The 21662-nt window shown below is 40.3% G+C and overlaps 1 protein-coding gene across 1 annotated transcript in view; it reads right to left on the bottom strand.

Annotated features, from left to right (window-relative positions):
* Nucleotides 1-21662, bottom strand: part of ANTXR2 (ANTXR cell adhesion molecule 2) — a 136657-nt gene that overhangs the window by 78125 nt on the left and 36870 nt on the right. Inside the window, exons 10-12 of the mRNA XM_058667166.1 lie at nt 19499-19568; nt 10484-10562; nt 543-638 (exon numbers count right to left, since the gene is read on the bottom strand). Of these exons, the coding sequence (XP_058523149.1) occupies nt 543-638; nt 10484-10562; nt 19499-19568 (245 nt within the window). The remainder of the gene's footprint in view (nt 1-542; nt 639-10483; nt 10563-19498; nt 19569-21662) is intronic.

Raw genomic sequence — 21662 nt, 5'->3', positions numbered from 1 at the left:
TAGACAGTACAAAGTCATATTTTTCAAATGCTTTTTGAAAACACAAGAAATGACACAAATGGAAATCACCTGCTGTTCCTCCAAAAGGCACTGTTTAACATACTAACATTTGCACACGACTAACTTCTAAAATGTTGCTCAAACACAGAGAAGATCCTGAAATAATGGAACATTCAAAGGGAAGAAAAGATTCAATAAACACTTTTTCAAAAGTGAATACCAAAATAAATTTTTTCTGACTGGTTTGGTTTTCTGTTGTTTGAGTGGAAACAATTGTTACTCCAAACGCCTCCTGACCTTTCTCGCCTCTTCTCCCCACAAGCTGGATTTGGAAGCACTTTGTAGACGAAATTTTTCCAATAAACATTTACTGCTATGCATGCTTTGAGAATTTATGATGATGATAAAAATGCTTAAAATCCAATTTGCTAATTGAAGCCGTTGTGTTGTCGAACAACACAGCATGACTCACTCATATTTTGGGTCTTAATTTCTTATCTTACTATTTAAGAACAGTAGAGTTGCCAGTCCTTCTTACTCACCACTTTGCAGCAGAGGGGCCAAAACCACCACATCAAGGCAATTCCCACGAGCAGCAACAGCACCAAAATAGCAATGATGGCCGCAATCCCATTAGACTGAAGTCGGCAGAAAACAAAAAGATAAAGCGGTCAGCAAAGCTCAGGGTCAAATTCCATGGGCATTATTTAAAAACAACAGCAAAAATCTCTGGTTAACATGTGAGAGTTGTATACCCTTACCGCAGTGCTGTATTTCAACACATACATGCATACAGTGTGAACTGAACTAAGCAGGAGATCACCCTTCCTCCAGGAACTGATCAGCTCTTCACCAGCTCTTCACAGCACGACTGTGAACTTGTGTTGCTACAATGCCTGAACCTGCTACCTCTACCTATCCGAGCTGTGTTAGCCTTCAGTCTCACTTAACCTCTCTCCTACCCATCCTTCCTAGCGTCTAGCCATGCTCATATTTTTACAGAAAATTCCAAAGAATAATGTAGAAAATAAGAATATCAACCCATATTTCTCCTGTAGTTATTTATATTATTTAAATTCCAAAACGTTGGCCCAGTGCAGTAGCCTATTAGCTGAAGTCCTTGCCTTGCATGCCCCAGGATCCCATATGGACACTAGTTCTAACCTCAGCAGCCCCACTTTCCCATCCAGGTCCCTGCTTTTGGCCTGGGCAAACAGTCAAGGATGGCCCAAAGCCTTGGGAACCTGCACCCATGTGGGAGAACCGGAAGAGGCTCTGGGCTTCTGGCTTCGGATCGGCTCAGCTCTGCCATTGCGGCCACTTGGGGAGTGAATCAGCAAATGGATATTCCTGTCAGTCTCTCCTCCACTTTGTATATCTGACTTTCCAACAACAATAAATAAGATCTTTTTTAAAAATTCCAAAAAACTCCCTTTATGTCCTGTTTAACTTACATTATGTTAAGACACATGCAACAATAAACACAAAATCTTCCAAAAACTGGTCTCAGATACATCTTAAAGGAAAAAAATCATTATTTGAAGTTAGCTAAATGGGTCCTACTATTTTTAAGATGTATTTATTCATTTAAAAGTCAGTGTTTCTTGCAGAAGAAGCAACACAGAAAAGGAAAGACTATCTCTTGTTTGTTTACTTTCCAAATGGCCAGAACAGCCAGGACCAGGCCAGGGAGAAGCCAGGATCAAGAGCTTCATTCAGGCTGTCCGTGCAGGTGCAGGTGCAGGAACCCAAACACTTGGCTCAATCTTGTGCTGCTTCCCCAGGCACAGTAGCAGGGTGCTGGACAGCAAGCACAGCAGCAGCCAGGACACAAACCTGGGACCCTGTGGGATTCCAGCATTACAGACGGCTTAACCTGCAATAGCACAACACCAGTCCTGTTTTGCTTTGTTCTGTTTTTCTTGCAACTGAGCAAGAATGATTTTCGTTTCAAGTATGACTACCCCAAAAGCAGAATTTAGGCAGAATTCCCTCAGACTCATCAATGTTGTAACATTACACATATTTAAATTGTAAAACAAGACACACAAAATCAGCATGCAGATAACCCAAAAATCACCATCCTTGATGGCAATGGCTATGCTAGGTAGCTGGGGAGACAATAGCCTAATGTGGGCAAGGTCAGTCAAAGAAAAGGGGCCCGGTCTAATAGCCTAGTGACTAAATCCTTGCCTTTCATTCACCAGTTTCCCATATGGGTGCTGGTTCTAATCCCGGTGGCCCCACTTCCCATCCAGCTCCCCACTTGTGGCCTGGGAAAGCAGTTGAGGACGGCCCAAAGCCTTGGGAAACTGTGCTTGTGGCCTGTGGGAGACACATAGGAGATTGCCAGTTCCTGGCTTCGGATCGGCTTAGCTCTGGCCGTTGCAGCCACTGGGGAGGTGAATCAGCTTACAGAAGATCTCCCTCTATCTCCTTCTCTCTGTATATCTGCCTTTCCAATAAAATTGAATAAATCTTTTTTAAAAAATGAGAATTTTTAAAGGAAATAGGAAATTCTTTTGAAGAAAATAAAAATTCCTGTGCTGCAGAAAAAGGAAAAATGTCAAAGCAATCCTGACGAGCATAGTGTTCAGTAACCTTGTTAGGTAGGTCGGCCCTCTCCTGGAGGCAACTGCAGGGTGTCTCCCCCACCTCCTTCAGTAACACTGTGCTCGCAAAATCCAGGAAAGGGATTTTAGAAATCCCATTCCCAAGAAGCCGTCTACACAGCAAGATCCCAGAAGGCATCAACACTATAAACTGCTAAATACTAAAATGAAAATAGACACAAGACAGCTGAATAGTACCCTATAGCCATTTTAAGGTGTATAGCAGCCGGTTCTGCATATAAACTAAAATTGAAATGTCAATGAAGTAGTCACAGGATGTGGTTAAGAACTTGCATTTCTCTAACATATTGGTTACTCAATACCATGTCAATTAATTCCATAGTGTTGTAAATTGATGTTGAGGCTGTGCTGGGGCTTTTAATTGGTCAGGATGATATTCTGCCAGCTCTGCCTTCAGACCAGAGATAGTCTCCCCAAGAAACCGCTGAATTTATCTGGACAATAAGATGCTGGACTCTATGCTTAGTATATGCTTGCAATGAAAAAATCTTGACTGAATTTGAACTGTAATACTGCACCAAATTGGAGGAATCCACCATGAGGAGATGGTTTGGGGAGGGGGAGGGGAATCCCAGAGCCTATGAAACTGTGTCACATAATGCAACGTAATTAATAAAAAAAAGGAGTAATTAAAAAATATATATATCTAGGAGGAGAAACAGAGGTTACAATCTGAACACAGAGTGGCTGCTTGAGCCTTGAGTGAGCTGCCTACTCAGCACTAGTCAAAGGTGAACTGGGCACTCAGGGCTTTCCTGAAACACCAGGCTGGTCTACCAGCTGTATTTCTCTTCATTAAACCTTGCTACCTTGCTTACTTACTATGACTTTGTCTGACACAGGAATTACTTTTTTTTCCACAAAAGCAAGGATCTCTGGTAACAGCCAGAAACCGCCCCTCTCCTGATTATACCTTAAAGCTTTCTATATTTTGATCTTTAGCATCATAATGTGATTACTCCATGATGTGCGTCTAGTTAGCTATCTTTTTACCATAACTCACAAAGTGCTCCAGGATTGGAAACCAGACTCAGTCTATATGCCACTGCATATGCCTGGCATTTAAAAACTATTTGCTGAGAGAATGAACTACAGAAAAAGAAGACTTACAGAAGTCATTTATATAAAAAAGATCTTTACTGAAATCTTAAAGACAATTTGCAAGGAAACAAGGTGTCTCTCTCAAACCCTGACTCTATGGGTTCCCCAGTATGAATCATATACTTTGCTTTCTCTTTTTGTTTTTTTGTTTGTTTTAAGGCAAAAGTATTCAGAGAATAAAGAGAGAGGATAGAGAGAGAAAAAAAACTTCACATCACATTCTAAATCCCCAGGCAAACAGATAAGTGCTCTGTTCCTTAAGAGAAACAATGTAGAGCATGTATCAGTCTACCTAAGGAAATACTGTGCATCTTTATACACAGAATTCTAGATAATCATAAGAAAATCTTGCTACTGTGCATGGGCTTAAGCTCTAAAATCTAGGCAAATGGTAATACAGAAATATTAAAAAAAAAACACAGTAATATTAAAAAAAAAAAGTGGGATCCTACAGGAGAAATGCTGTCAACTGTTTACATTCTCGATCTCACCTTCAAATCTAAAGGCATATGTATGACTTCCTCAATCTGTGACTATCCATATATAAAATGAAAACATATTCCCACTAGACCTTCCACACATGAGGATCTCATGGAAGTAGTTCACCATCTGGCCATCCTAAGTGACTTTCAAAAGAGTTCTGGAGGAGCAAGCACTGGCATCCCACACAGGCACTGATTTGAGAGTCTGCTGCAGTTCCAATCCAGCTCCCGATGCCCGGGAGGGGACGGAGGTGTAGTCAGTTGGACAAATTTGAATCAGCAGAGGAAGACTTTTCTCTCTTTCTCTTTTTAATTACCTTTCAAATAAACTGTCAAAAATGCACCTTTAAAAAACAATTCACAGGATCCCACATGAGCTCCGGTTTTTATCCAGGTTGTTCCACACTCCCCACCCAGCTCCTTGCCTATGGCCTGGGAAATCAGCAGATGATGGCTCAAGTTCTTGAGCCATCATGGGAGACCCGGAGAAGCTCCTGGCTCCTGGCTTCAGATCGGCTCAGGTCCCACTGTTGCATCCATATAAGGGAGTGCACCAATGGATGGAAGAGCTGGCTTGCTTGCTTGCTTGCTTTCTATAAATCTGCCTTTCCAATAAAAAATAAATGTTAATAAAAGCTTGATTTAAGGCAAAAAAAAAAGTTCTACAAACTTTCAGTCCTCCCTTTTCTTAGAATTCACAACCTGTGTTCAGAAACGAGGATATGCAACCACAAGCATGAGTCTGTCACAATCTGCTAATTTTTGGTTTTTCGTGTGTTTGTGCCATGAAAAGGAAATGCAGAAAATCATGCTGGCAGAAAATGAAGTGAAGGGACTGCCCCTTCCAGCTACTAGAAAGTTTGATTTTTCCCTAAAACAAACACCTCTGTTAGTAGCACTGACAAGCACGCGACATCTCCAGATGCAAGCCCACACTTCCTACAACAATATTGCTTCTACTGATCCGGAAATAACTAAAATATTTTGAAATAAGTACTTTCTAAAGACCTACAAATCTCAACTTTATAAACTATTGCTTCTTGGCCTTTTGGCTAAGATCAACTGTAGTATGATTTATAAACTAATCATGACAGAAGAAGGAGTTATAGGAAACAAAGAATTTGATGCCACCTGACCTTAACTCATATGTAACAGACACAGCCCTGAGGGCAAGGATCCCAGACACCGACCCAGCTCAATGTATAAAAGTCAAGCTTTCCCTTTCCTTTGTTTTCATTGCCAGGGACATTATCCTAGCAGGGAAGACTTCAGCCAAGGGAAGGAAGTCATTCCATTGTTCATATAACTTTATAAACAAATTAACAAAGGGTAAAGAATGTAAATCTCAAAGATGTGAGGCAAATAATCACGCTACAAACTGCAGACTCAAAAAGGCCAAGAAAGTTGGAACAAGACGTGATTATAAAGATGTGGCTCTGCACAATGGGCAGCAACGAGAGTCGTCTCATTTTTACTTGGTAGAGTCTGTTTTAATTGAACTCAGTTCAAAAATGAAAAAAAAATCCTAATCAATATTCAACACTTGAATGTCACGTTTCTTACAACACATGGAGCAGTAAGTACACATGACCGAAAGCTAAAGATAGCTTTTCATTCACCTATAACATATTTGATGAGCCTCTAACCTTGCTAAAAGTGAAATGGGGACTAAAGTTACAATTTTGGACAAGTACAGATGAAGCCTACAGCTAAGACAGCAAGATAAGCCTCAGACAAATAATGATAAATGTGAGGAATTTGTTAAGAAAAATGCAACAGAAACACATAAAGTAAGGACTAATCTAGTACAGGATTCTAAGTGGACTTCAAGCAAGCATGAAAAGGAGAAAAGCTGTAGGGGTAGTAAAATTAATATTTCTTATATAAACAGATGACAAATGATGGAGCATGGAGTTTGAGGGTACTGGGAGACATCTGGAAATGGTGGAGAAAAATGCAGATTTCGGGAAGCTGTGGTTTGTAACAAGAATTGGCCATTTGTTAGATGAATGGTCATTTGTTAAATGACCTTTCAACTGACCATTTGTTGCATCAATTTTTCCTAAAGACAGTTCTGAACAGCAGCATGCTCAGATGTCTATGAAGATTTGGGGTGAAAGTTAAACAAGGAGGCCAATCCAAGACTCAAAGCCCAGATGGTGGACCAGTCTACGAAGTCAAAGTTCTCTTTATGGCTTAGTTGGGACTCTTTGAGCAACATAACATAGAACACAAATGTTCCAATCATTCAGGACACATTAAGTCTGGGGTGTCATTTTCATCTGATTTTTTTCTCTCATTAAAAGCAAGTTATACAACTTTTAAAAAAGCTTCATTCTGCTAAATATAATGACATTCTAGCTTTAAAAAAATCATGTAATAACAAATTAGGGTCTCTGCCGTATTTGCAAAATAACTATCCAAAAGAGACAAATCATTCGAAAATTTCCATTGTGCGTAAATAATGTGTTGTAATCTATCTAGAAAATAACCACAGCAATGACACAGAAAAGGGGAAATACAGTTCCACAATTTTGTCCCTGTGAATTTAGTTAGGAAAAAAATAAAGAACAAAGGCAAATTCCATTTACCAAAATGCTTTAGATTATTAGATATCATAGAACAAACATGACCTAAGGGACAAATCAGGTCCATCTATTTAGTCAGGCCCCTAAGAGTTAAGAACAATTTTGGAGGTCTGGCATTGTGATACAGCAAACTAAACCTCCTCCTGCGATGCCAGCATCCCATATGGTGCCAGTTAGAGTCCTTGCCACTCCACTTCTAATCCAGCTCCTTGCTAATGCCCCTGGGAAAGCAGTAGAGGACGGGCAAGGTACTTGGACCCCTTGCACCCATGTGGAAAATCTAGAACATGCTCTAGGCTACTGATTTTGGGATGGCCCATCCCTGGCCATTACAACCATTTGGGGAGTGAACCACTGCATGGAAGATATTCATTCTCTCTCTCTTTCTCTCTCTCTCTCTCACTCTCTCTCTATAACCCTGCCTTTCAAATAAATAAGTTGCTTTTTTATTAAAAACTATTTTCCGGGCCCGGCGGTGTGGCCTAGCAGCTAATGTCCTCGCTTGAAAGCCCCGGGATCCCATATGGGCGCCAGTTCTAATCCCGGCAGCTCCACTTCCCATCCAGCTCCCTGCTGGTGGACTGGGAAAGCAGTTGAGGATGGCCCAATGCATTGGGACACTGCACCCGCGTGGGAGACCCGGAAGAGGTTCCAGGTTCCCAGCTTCGGATTGGCGCGCATTGGCCCGTTGCAGCTCACTTGGGGAGTGAATCATCGGACGGAAGATCTTCCTCTCTGTCTCTCCTCCTCTGTGTATATCTGGTTGTAATAAAATGAATAAATCTTTAAAAAAAACTGTTTTCCACATTATAAAACAGCTGAAAAACAGTTACATAAAATGCACATTTCAACGTCCATGGTTTTGATAAGTATAGTAACAGTCATTTGTTTACCTGATGTCTATGTGCACAGCTGCACTACAACGGTACATTTCAGGAGCTGAGTGTGACAGAGACCAGACAGTCCACAAAACCTGAAGTGCTTACCAGCTGGCCTTTAGAAGGAAAATTTTCCAACCTCAATTACAGATTGAGTGAAAGCTGGCAAACTTTGGCAAGTGTTCAGTTCAGATGGGGAGACACACAGTTCACTTCTAGAATCTGCTAACTGTAAACCTCAGTAGTAATTTAAACTTTGAGAGCATCCAGGCTCTAGGTAAACAATAAAATGTACTACAGAATTTAATACCTGGAATAAAATAGTGGAACAGTAAGTCACATGGCAAGGGGAGGGGAGACTGTTACGGTGCTATGAGTTAATCAGTCCCTTGCAACACTGGCTATTCACACTTGCTAATGTGCCTCAGAAATCAGGAGAAAATGGCCCCAGGTACTTGTGCCCCTACTCCCTCATAAGAGATCAAGATGGAGTTCTGTGTTCCTGACTTTACCCTGACCCAGCCCAAGCCATTTGGAGAGTGAACCAGTGGACGGAAGATCTCTCTATATCTTTGTCTATCCCTCCTTCTCACTCTGTAACTCTGCCTTTCAAATCAATCAATCTTGAAAAACAAATAAATAAATAAAAGCCAAACAGAGCAGTCCTCAAATCACCAGCCTGGCCTGAGGCAGGGTGGTCCCGGGGGCACCTGGAGCTCTCCCAGGCGTCCAGTGCTGCCTACTCTTCAACCTGGAATTCCATCTTTCTTTGTCCCCAGGGAACATCCTGGCTTTACAACACTTTAAGCTGTTCCTTCTCTTACTCCCTTCTTCGCTTATTCAACTAAGACAGCCTTCCCGTCTCCCTTGGTTTGTCTGAATTTCAAACTTGGCTCAAGTTAGCTTTATTTCTGACTTTGGATCCCCACTCTCTCTTGTTCTAATCAGGCTACATTAGAAAACTTGTAATTGCAACATCTTTCTATCCACTGGAAGGTATTCAAATCTCCTTAAAAGCATTTTGAAGTTGGTTTCGAACACCTTAGAAAACCTGTTCTTAAGGAGCTGAGGACCAACCTTTAAAATGGATCAAAGAAAGCAGCACCCCATCTCAGTGGGATAGGTGCACATCCTCACTCGGTGCCTTGCTCTAGTTTTAGCATGCCCTCCTCTCAGGTGGGAGAATGCTTACTTTCCCTGCAGGTAAGATAAATCAGCCTTTACATGTGACCTCTGAATTCCCTCACCACAACCTTCAAAAATCCCGTGACACTGCCAGAGGGGATGGACACTCGCATCCTGCATCGGGGTGGCTGATTCACATCCTGCCGACTCCACACTTGGCTTCACGCTAACGTACGTGAGAAACAACAGATAATGGCACAATCCACTTGATTTCCTGCCACCCACATGAGATACACAAACAGTTTGTGCCCACAGTTATGCCTAAAAACCTTTGAAAACAAAGTATTATGTACAGCTGTCAGACTTTAAGGCTTCTCAAGCCACTTAAACAATAACAAAAAAATGCACTTTTCATATATGCTTGCTAGCTAATCATTTTGCTAAAGTAATAAACAAGAAGTGGGAGAAAAATAAGAGGAAAAGAAATGGGAGGAAGATGAATAATGGAACACAAAGAAGACGGGAAAATATAAAGGAAGGAAGGAAGTGAAAGAAGAAAAGCAGGAGACTACCTGGGAAGGAAAGAACAGGGTGGAAACGAAGATCAACAAGTCAGCCTCTGGTGTCAGATGAAAAAGCGAGGAGCTATTCTTTCTTTCACATCCCCTATCTATTCTGTCTCGATATCGTTCATGTTCTGCTGCTGTAAAATATATTTGAATTCTACCATTTCTCCAACCTCTGCTGCTCTCATCTCAAGAGGGCCACCCTTATGTTCTCCTGGACTAGTGCAAAGGCACACGTTGGCTCTCAACGCTCCGTTGGTATCCCCATCTGCAAAGCTAACTTTCACAGGGTAAGCCAGACCATCCTTTTAAAACATTCAGTCAAGTCATGCCACCCCCTTAACCTGCCCACTTCCCTCAGAAGAAGCCCTCAAGCCATCAGCAGGGCCTGCACTGCCTCCAAGATGCCCCCGGATCCCACAGCTCTCGCTCAGCCCTCCTGCACTGATTCTCCCCTTCCCTGCATGCAGGGTTCAGGTCTCCCTCTCTCACTCTCCTCAAGCCTTTGCTCGGGGAGCATCACTCTGACCCCTAATTTGATATTACAACTTGTCCCATCATTCTCACTTTATCTCTGACACAACCTGTGCTGACTTATTCCAAAACCACTTTGCTTTTAAACTGCCTCAAGTCACAGAACCAGCTCTCCAGAGAAGTAGGAAGACCCAGGAGACCTTCCTGAAAGCTCGAAGCTTTGAAATCCCAGCTGAATCTCCAGATCCAGCAGCACTGTGCAAGGCAGCAGTGTGTGACCGCAGCGGAGGAGCCCAGAGCTGCTCCCTGCCCTGGAGAAAGAGCTAATAAAGACAGCTGGAGGTGCAGAGTCAGAGGAAGGAGACAGAAAGCAATTTCAGTGAACGAACCACCAAGAAACTACATACCACACAGTGCTGTAACCTGGAACAACCATATCCTCAGAGAAGAGAAAACCTACCAAAAATTGCAACATCCACAAAACCAAAAAATTGCAACACATGTTACAGGATGCCGATGAAACCCATAAACAAGTTCCACCTTCTTTATTGTGGTATGAAACAACACAAAGACTGCATAGCTTGTTTTTTGGACATGTTACTTTCAAAAATTAACTTTATGCCATTTTTTACTTACGCATTCTGTGGCTGTGATTGTTAATGAGCTGGAGATGACAGATTTTCCTCCATTAAAACTTACGGAAACATCAAGAGTTCTGAAAGAAAATGAAGAAACAGTCATTAGCAAACTAGAGAATTGTTGGTGATTTTTACTTCCCAGTATAATTCAAAAGCAGATAGAAAATATATAGAGAAATACAGCCTTTGATCAGCCACGCCTGCTCTCGAATTCCTACTCCTGTTCCCTGAGCACTAGCCAAAGCTAACTTTCTCAGGGGTCTAACTGTTCCTTTTACAGACATGAACATTAATAGGGATCTTCAGAAAATCCTCCATTCAAAGAAACAATGATATTGTTTTTGAGTTAAAAAAAACCTCAATGGGGGAAATCCTTGGATCTATTTACCTCATTTTTCCACATGTAGATATTATTGACAAGATAACTGTGGAAGAACAAAAATATTGGAAACAATAGCCATCCAAGAATGAAAGAAACACACGGAAAGTAAAAATGAAAGACAGAAAATGAATAAAAGTAAGCGAGATGTGTAGGCAGGCATTTCTTGCAGAAATATCATTGTTAAAATACAGCTGCCATTTGGAAAACATACTAGAGAACAAATTACAATAATTAAAATGCTATGAATTCAGAGTCTAGTAATTCATTTTTTAGAATCAGGTCTGAATCAAGCTATGCCTTTGTTTTCAAATGCTGTAACAAGGTGACAGGGACAGGCACTGTGGCTCAGTGGATAGAGCCAAAGGAACCCACCTAGCTGCTCCACTTCTGATCCAGCTCCCTGATAACGTGCCTAGAGGAGCAGAGGGAAATAGCCCGAGACCTTGGACCCCTACCACTCGAATGGGAAACCGACGTGCAGCTCATGGCTTCTGGCTAGCACCTGGCATAGCCCTGGCCTGTGCAGTCACTTGGGGAGTAAGCCAAAAGACAGAAGATTCTTCTCTCTGTAAGTCTGCCTTGTAAATAAATCAATTGTCTTTAAAAATATTTTTAAAAAATAAAAGGCTTTAGAGGCCCAGCACCATGGCCTAGTAGTTAAAGGCCTCGCCTTGAATGCGCCAGGATCCCATATGGGTGCTGGTTCTAATCCCGGCAGCTCCACTTCCCATCCAGCTCCCTGCTTGTGGCCTGGGAAAGTGGTTGAGGGCGGCCCAAACCCTTGGGACCCTGCACTCCGTGGGAGACCTGGAAGAGCTCCTGGCTCCAGGCTTCGGATGCACCGGCCATTGCAGCCACTTTGGGAGTAATCATCGGACGTAAGATCTTCCTCTGTCTCTCCTCCTCTCTGTATATCTGACTTTGTAATAAAAAAAAATACAAATAAAAGGTTATAACATGAATCAAAGGAAAAAGTGACGAGTGTATCAACGTATGGAAGGAAATAGCTCTTCTCTAAAAGTGCTAAATTTAGTGTATACAATAATCAGTATGCCAACAAACCAAAGCTGCCCATTCATTAAAAACAGAGAGCAGTAGACATCATTTGTTAATATGGTTATATTCAATAGCATGCTTTTTAAAGCATCCAGCTCCAATTATCATAAAATATTCTGAATTCCAAGCCAGAAACTTCATGCTAAATTAGTAGAATTTTTAAAATTATATTTAGAATTTTTTCTTGATGCCTTTAATATCATCAGTTATGAACAACATAAGAAGAAAGCCACTTGAAGTCACTGGCACAATTTTCAACAATGAGGACACAGAGGAGAAATCAGAACTAATATTTAGTCCTTGTGATGTACCAGATCTAGTCTTTGGCAATTTATCATCATTACCTCACTTAGTCTTCAGAATGGCCCCTGAAATAGTGGTTTACAAGTTTACACATGTGGTGCAGGAGGTATACAAACAGTAACAGTCTTGCCTAAAGTAGTGAATCTGATTATAACTAATTTGGAACTCTCCATCATACTACAGAGCCTTCATGAAATGATGAAAGGCCTTCAAGTATTTCTTTTCTCAATGTGATACTTTATTTGGATTCATATAGGGACTACTGTGAAGTTCAGGTTCATCTCTTTTTCAAAACTCAAAAATATTCCTATTACAAATCTTTCTTGAAAAATACCACTGCATGATGTGTTTTTAAACAAAAGCTTAAGTCCAGTAAATAATCAGAATGTAGGATTTAAATCAAGTAAACTGAAAATCAGCACTAACCCAACACAAAATGCCCAGCAAGTGACTTAAGAAAGCACACCGGAACCTGAGTGCTTACCCTGCAGAACTGAATGCCTTGTCTTGCTTTGTTTTAACGACTAAGCACAACTGAATCCAAAAACAATGTCTCCTAGTTCCTAATCTTCCTGCCCTATGCCTGTTCCAGGAATCATTTGACATGCTCGAACTATTTTGATTTTGGAATAACATTGTTTTGATTCATGATGATATATGTTTATCATATGATTTAAGCGATCAGGAGAGAGTGATTGGCATTGCTTATCATCATCTGGCACTTTGGATTTACTAGAAACAAAAGGATTTTTAATGTAGGATATGTTCACAACTCCTAATGCTTATTAACATGGAATAAGAATATAAAATACAAATTTAAGACCAAGTTCACACCTTCCTATAATACAAATGCCATCTTAGTGAGATCTTACAGCCAACCAAAAAAGCTGTGGCTGCCGTCAAATAACTTAAGTCTCCACAAATCTGGAAGTCCACTTGATGCTTGTTTGACATATGGACTGAACTGAAACAAAACTCTTACTTCCCTCAAAGTTGCAGCTTCGTGATCAAGACATCACTACCAACGGCACCCAACGGCACTAATACTTACAGGCACTTACTGACTTCTTACTAGGAGACAGACGCATTAATTCATCTTCTCATTTGATTCTCACCACAGCCCACTGAGTAGGCGCTAGTATTATGTCCAATAATTTCCAGAGAAGAAAACTGAATCTTAAAACAGGTAGTTTGTTGATGCTAGTGCTGTAACATAACGTGTAAAGCTGCCACCTGCAGTGCCAGCATCTCCCAAGGGCACCAGTTCGAATCCTGGCTGCTCCAGCAGAAACTGACCCAATCCAACTGTTTAAGCCCCCAACACTCATGTAGGAGATTCAGAGAAAGCTTCATGGCTGCTGGCTTGTGGATTTGGGGAGTAAGACAGCAGACAGAAGAATTCTCTCTCTTTCTGACTCTCTCTCTACCTCCCTTTCTCTGTGTGTGTGTAACTCAGACTTTCAAATACATAAATTTTCATTTAAAAAAGGTAAAAATGTTGCCTAAATATTGGATCCCTCTGACTCTGACCTAAAATGATTTTATATCATTATCCTTCACATACATTTTATGGCCATATGTGCAATTTTTTCTCATTGACATGAGCTTAGTATCACTCCTACTGCTTTTGACCATATTCACATATTTCCTGGTTTCCAGGAAATACAGGAGAAGGAACACGTTTGAGCATAACAACATCAGTCTAATTTGGGAGCTCCAAGCTTACAATGCCAATGAGGAATTCAAATGTCTTAGTAGACATTAGTATAGAAAACATTTGGACAGAGGGTTTAGAACTAAGGACAAATGTGGAGCTCATCAACAAGAAAATGAAATCTTTAGAGAAGCTGAGGTTATGGGTCAGGGATTCAACCACTATGAAAACTGATAACTAAGGAATCCTATGAAGATGAGGAAGCGGTACCTGAGGGGAAAAGACAGCTGGGGAAAAGATGGAGTCATGGAAGACACCGGCAGACCTTTTCCCTGAGACAAAAATTAAGGTCAAATGCTGACATTTTCAAGGAGGCCAAGAAGATTTAACTGAGAACTGACAATATTTTCAACTTCCTTTTCCATAAATTAGCTCCGTACCATTTAACATATCCCACTCTTGATTCCAGCATTGGACTAGTTTTTCAACATACACAAATAAATCTTTAAGTTACAAAAAGGTTCTTAAAGTGCATTTTTACATTAACCAGCATGCAATGAACATTGACAAAGCTAAGTACAAGAGTACTAAATGCGTGCCAGAAGAGAAATTATTAAATCATACTGTGATGGATAATTGAGTAGTAAAATCCAATCGGCCCTAACAGTCACAATACTTTTATTTAACGCCTGCAGATGCAGGAGAGCAGCTGTATGTCAGAGTTCCTCTGATCTGAGAAATTTCATACTCCTTGAAACACGGTTAACATGTTAAACCACAGCAACCTATTTGCAAAATATTCATTTGCTTCTAAGTTTATGTATGGCCAATAAAAGACTGCCATTTTATGATCCATTTAAAAAGTATGAAGTTAAATTGCAAACGATGTTCACTAGAAGTGATACATAATTGACCTTCAATTTGCACACACTGAAAATGGGAAACTACTCAAAAAGTTATTAAAAATCAAGATTTTTGAAATCAAGTACTACTATTTAGTATTCTGTGGAGCTTTAAAAATGTTAATTTACAATGAAGATTTCAAATTAAAAACTAGCATTTCACATTAGTGAATGGTTTTTTTAGAGATTCCACTTGTGGTGGGACATATAGATGTAAACCATATGTTCTGTCTAAAGGATACTTTCTTGAAATTGGCTAAAAGATTCACAATTAAACAGGGTGTCTCGATTTATGTATGTAACTTAAATAAACATGGAAGAACAGCCTTTCTCCCATCTCATCAAGATCCTAGCATTCACACTCAAAATACAAGCCTACAGATTTTTCTTTTAATTCTTGTTTTTTAAAAGAGAGAACATAGTTACAGCTGTCTCACCTGCAGAGGACATGGGTCAGAAGAATTAACAACCTAGAATCCTTACAGCCATACACATGTGCAAAGGGACAGGTAACCCCTGGGAAAGCAGAAAGGCTATCAACAATGCAGGAGCTACTCAAGTAAAGGAAACAGAAGCAATCAATTTCTCTCCCAACCAAAATATCAGCTTAATACTGATAGAGTCAGTATTAAGAGAGAAATAAAAGATGCTCTCTTCAGGCCAGGCCCTAACCCCATGGGGCCCACGCTGTGTTTTCCAGATGTATCAGTATCAGGCACCTGAAATTCCCCACATGCACTGATGTCATACCACATCCTACTCCAAACAAGCTGTCAAGTGCCTTCCAACACTGCGCTTAGGAGAACTAATACTATCACTTTCATCTGATTTAGATATTTATCTCATATTTGCCAGAAGACTCTGGCCAATGTTTTTGAAAGCACATTTAGCTATACCATATGCCTCCTTAAATCATCTCCATCAAACAAGCTGTAGGATAAGGCTCTGGTTCATTCTGTTCTGTTTCTCTTTCTTCACAAAGTGTTTATGTATATTTACCCAATTTGTTCTGTTCTTCTTGCCAAATTACAGGTTTGAGATCTCAACTATTACAGAGCAGCTGTGCTATTGTTGGTGTCACACAAAACACGCGTCAAGAACAAGCCTGCGTTGTAAAGGCAAGGTGATACCTGCACGGCCAGCTGTGAGGACACTGTGGGGAGCACCCCAAGAACTTCCAGGAGGCCATCCTCACAGAATGACAGGCATGTCGCTACAAAGGAACCACTGTACAGAGGAATCACTGAAGAAATTAAACTCTTCAATCATCTGCGGATTTTTCTTGGTAGGACAATGTGTTTAGTCATAAGGCATTTTCACAGTAAAGTGTGGCCAATGAAAGAAATAGGAAAGAACAACCTCACTACTGCAAGCATTAAATTTCAATTAAACACATCAACTAAATACAGAATTTTCTGGAAGAAAGTTCTTTAGACTTCTGACTATGTTCAACAACAGCATCCCTGGATACGATTTGTCCAGAAACCTTTGTTTACTTCATGACATTTTCTGGATGAAAACCTGAGTCTTAACTGCCCTCCTGCATTCTTAGTTTCCACCAGTAAGTAAACGTCTTCAGGTTAACCTCTTTTAAACTAATGTCCATGAGCACCAAGTTTTTGAAAGAATAATCCTCAAGCAAAATGATTTCAGAATGTAACATAACTGTAAGAAAGGAAAGACAGAGCAGCCTAATGAGATGAGGCATGTGCTGTGGATGCAGCTCTGAGACCACGCATCTGGCTTCCAGGCTGCCTGCATAGGGTTACTTCACCAGCACCTTGTTAATTATTTAAGGGAGAGAATACGGGGAACCATCGCCACATCTGTCACCCTCACACAGGAAAAACCTTCCTTCACTGCTGGGCCAGATGTGTTTATTTGAAACATAGACTAACTAGCTACTTAATGGGTTTGAATCTTTCGCCAAAAGCTAATTAGGCAAACATATTAAGCATCAGTCACCTTACGAGGTTTCACTGTTCCAGCTATACTGATTTTAATCCAATCTCATAAGAGAGAGCTCATCACCCACAAAAGTGTCTGAAGACAGCCCAAAGCAAAGGAAACTGCCTGCAACATGCTAGACAGAACACATAGTGATGTTCCCAAATACTCTGTACACTCACAAAGAAAACCTTCTACAGATTGGATTCAAGGATAGGATGCGTTTGATCAAAACCAAAACAACAACAACAACAAAAATTAGCAAGCAGAAAGAAAAAGAATAATCCTGTTTGACAGGTATCCATCCCAAAACATTCTCACTTTGCTTTAAGTGAAATAGCAATGTCAAAAGCAAAATAAATAATTACTTCCTGTGTCCAACATTTATTACGTTGCTCTGATTTTTAAAAGTCCCATCCCCTGAATATTTAGATTAGCTATGGATCATCATGGGATTATCAGCAGTCTCTAAGATGCCCTATTCAAAAAGAGGCTGTACCCAAAGGCAAATTCCAGAGGACACAAATTCCACTCCCAAAAGATAACAGGAATATTTTACAACTACTCTGGAGAAGTTAGCCTCCTTCCTGTTAAGTCACTCCCATTAAAAAGCCAATGAAGTGCTCTGCTCTTTTTCAACAATATACCCAATCCTACAACAAAAACAGCAAAGTTCCAACATAGGTTCTCACCCCCAGTGAAGACACGGCTCTTGTAACTCTTCGGAATAATTGCTAAGTCAAAATATTTGAGAAAAATTAACTTGCTTTCATCTTCCTTATTCAGTGACTCCAGTTAAGTGTGAGGTGCTGGTAGTAAGTGTTAGGGACACAGGAAGCAAGAGAAATGAAAGGAGATACACAATGACAGACGGGGAAGCACTTCTGAGAAAAATGACAACCTGCCAAGGAAACAGGAGTCACAGACCCAGGGTAGGGGGCACACCGCCCAGTGAACCAGAGTTACAAGGAAGGGCTTACTGAGAAGGTGACACTAGACTAGACTTGGAGATGGCAGGGCAGTGAGCCAAGAAGGGGTCTGGATTCAAGGCAGAGAGAGTAAGCTGCTGATTGGCTCAAGGATCAGCAGAGGCCATGGCGACAGTAACTGACTCAAGGCAGGGGCATCAGAAGAGAGCTCTGGAGGAGCCTCATCTTGCAGAGAACACACTTTCAGTCTGAGTGGGAGGAGGTATTTATAGCCAACAATTCTTGGCAATGGGGCTGGTCTACTTACAAAATGACTTTTGCCAGGAGCAGGCCAGACCAAGCAAGCAGTGACAGTAGCTTAGTTTAAGATGTGAGTAGCGCAAGCAGTGGGCTGAGGTTGAGTTCTGGACATATTCTGAAAGCAAGTTTGAGATTTGCTGATGGACTGAGTGTGAGAAATCATGGATCAATGATTCAAAGGTTTGTAACAATGGAAAGGATGTAAACAATGGAAAGGAAGAAGCTGCCAATGACAAAAGCAGAAAACTCAGCCTGAAAGCAAAGTCAGGGCAAGACGGCAGGGAGCAACAGGGAAGACCAACACAAACTCTCGGATTCAATAAATTACAACCCAAATTCAAGCCAGATAAATTCTCATGGACAACACACAACTTAATTACCCAGAAAGCCATGTTATCCTACTATACACCAGAGAGTCATGCAAAATGCCTGCTTCAAATTCCAGTACCAATCTCATTCACTCCTATACATGCTGTCAATAATACTAGAGTCCCAGAATTTGGATAAGAATCTTATTGTTTTATGACACAGTCCCTTAACACATATTTAAAACAGAAGCTGACCCTGCTCCAAGTTGTTTGAATGGTCACAGAGATGTTCAACAGACACCTTGGAGTTAATAAGCATCCACAGTGGGAAAGTGCTCAAGTCAACACGGAGAACCACAACGGTTCTTTTGATGTTCCACAAAGGAAAATATAATTTCCACTCAATTTTTCAGACGTAGGGCTGCATTTAATCTTTAATTTTTATTTGACTTGCAATTAATATTTAATTTTTCTCTGCTTTCAATGAAAGATCAGTATGAACTACTTCTAGAAAACTGTAACCTAATCATTGTTGTAAGCATTTGCATCCACTACAGTTGATCACGTGGACATTTGCTGTATTTGCAATATTTGTTCCATAATAAAGGGGATAAGAAAAAAAATCACAAACATAATCCTTCTTACTAATTAAATGCCCCCTTATTTTATCATTATGGTTAGTTGCCACACACACAAAAACATGAGTTAATACTGTATCAGGAATGGGACTCTAAACAATGCACAAGTTAATGCAAATATAGAAAGGTTGTGAGATTCAAGGTGTGGCATACTGAGCCATATTCCCATGCATGTCAACCTTATTGTTTACCAAACACTGCAGCAAATACTGAAAATACTACTTTGCAACCGTGTGTGTGTGTGTGTGTGTGTGTGTTCATACGCCTGCATGAATACAATACTCTTAAGTTCCAAACAATGGCCTCAGCCATGACTATTTACCATTCAAACAATAGTTCCTGAACCACTCAAGATAAATATCTACGGAGCCTTTGAGGCAGTATTTAAGAAACACGAATAAATACTCCAGCATTTTCAAACTATTAAGAATCTAGCTGTCATGCCAGCCAGAGTGACTAGTCCAGGCCTTACTGTTCACCATTCCCTCCATACAAATAAGAAAAAAAAAATGCAAAACCACTACCCATGTATGTTTGTCACCATTTTCCAATAATTTGTTGCTAAAATGTTTTAAATTGTTTTGAAGTACTTACTCTCCAACTTTAGTGAGGATCGGAGCAGGACAAAGCATGGAATTAACCTGCACACTTACTGGCTTAACACCTACAAAATAAAACACCATCGAATTCATAACGCATTTTATGCAACTCACAGTTTCATTAGTAATCTAACACGCATTCCTAAATTAGAGTACAAGGGTTGAGTATTAGGGATCTTAGGATAAATCTAAGGAAGAGAAGAGAAGCAATGGGATTCATCTACAGGATTATTAAAAAATTACTAAGAAAAAATGGAGAAAGGAAGTTCAATTTCTAAAGGAAAACCACCTTATTCCATAAGTTTAGTAAAAGAGATGTGTCTACATTAATAAATTATTTCATATAGGAATGGTGCTTAAATTATCCTTGGAATCTAAAAAAAAAAAGCAAACTAAGCTAGCAATATTCAAAAAAATAACATAAATTGGACCACCCTAAAATGTAAGAAATGAAAATATAATTCTGATTCTTTGAGCATTTAAGTGAAAAAGCTTAATTTTATGTAACTAAGCATAAAATGTACATATGTTATAACCAACTCAAATATGTAATTAGAAGTTAGAGAAAGTTAACACTTAGAATACAAATTGAAAACAATGGTCTCACCGACTTTCCTCTAGCTCTTCACCCTTGGCATCCTAATCAACTATGTAAAAATCATCAAAAATAAAAATTTTTTAAAAAGATAATTTATTCATTCATTTATTTAAAAGGCAAAGTGGGACCCAGACCTAGTGGCTAAATCCTCGCCTTGCATACGCCAGGATCCCTCCAATATGGGTGCCACGTCATATCCTGGCTGCTCCACTTCCCTTCCAGCTCCCTGCATGTGGCCTGGGAAAGCAGTAGAAGATGGCTCCAAGCCTGGGACCCTGCGCTTGTGTGAGAGACCTGGAAGAAGCTCCTGGCTTTGGATCAACTCAGGTCCAGCTGTTGTGGCCATTTGGGGAGTGAACCAGCGGACAGCAGATCTTTCTCTCTGTCTCTCCTTTTCTCTGTAAATTTGACTTTCCAATGAAATAAAATAAAGCTTTAATAAATAAATAATAAATAAAAAGCAGAGTGACAGATAGAGGAAAAAAAAAGAATACAAATTAATACTGAAAATTATTTTGTCCTATTTATCTGTGAAACCTACTATGAAGAGCATTTGTTGCGAATATTATTGTTTTGCCTGATCAGAATGGCTATCTCCATACAAAAAACAATAATTGTGACATTTAGCATACTGAAATCTTCCATCAGTTCAGTTTAACAAACACATATTGAACAGCTTCTGTGTGGCCAAAGCTATGCAAACTGGAGTGTTTGGCACCATCAGATAAATAAGGTAACTATAGATGAATCTCTCAGTAAAGGAATTCAGCTGGAGTTCACAGAGCTATAAAGCAATACAACTATGGATGAGGAAACTTTCGCAAAGAACTAAAACACTCAGAAAACTCAAATCCATTTAACTTCTTTTGAAAACTGAAACCAGAGAAAATAAACTCAAATTCCATAATATGATTATTTTTCAACAGACCATTTATTGGATAAGCACTGGAAATTTAAAAAAAAAAAAACTGTTCTTCAAGAAACTGACTCACAAATTACCAGGAAATTAGGGTATTTTTTAAAAAGCAACAATACAAGATACTGAAGAGTAGAACTGCTTAAGATAATAAGATTTCAAGGCAAAAGTGGCAAGAAATAATCCCGGAGAAAGAGGTAAATAAATAAGTCCACTGAAGCCATATAAACAATGGTTTTGAAAACAGGGCTTCAACATCAGTTCTGTCCATTATTATACTTAACCATGTCATCACTGCAAATGACTTACACTTTCAGTCAAAAGAATAATGAGTCGGGTCTGGTGCGATAGCCTCGTGGCTAAAGTCCTCGCCTTGCACGCACCAGGATCCCATACGGATGCCAGTTCAATCCTGGCAGCACTGCTTCCCATCCAGCTCCCTGCGTGTGTCTTGGGAGGGCAGTTGGGAGTGGCCTAAGGCCTTGGGACCCTACCCCTGCATGGGAGACCTGGAGGAGGCTCAGGCTCCTGGTTTTGGACTGGCACACTCGGCCGTTGCGTCCACTTGGGGAGTGGATCAATGGACGGAAGATCTTCCTCTCTGTCTCTCTTCCTCTCTGTATATCTGACTTGCCAACAAAAATA

Source organism: Ochotona princeps, chromosome 7, assembly GCF_030435755.1.
Source record: "Ochotona princeps isolate mOchPri1 chromosome 7, mOchPri1.hap1, whole genome shotgun sequence".
Taxonomy (NCBI): Eukaryota; Metazoa; Chordata; class Mammalia; order Lagomorpha; family Ochotonidae; genus Ochotona; species Ochotona princeps.
Note: the sequence above shows the minus strand (reverse complement) of the source record. Positions and strands in the feature narration are given on the sequence as shown.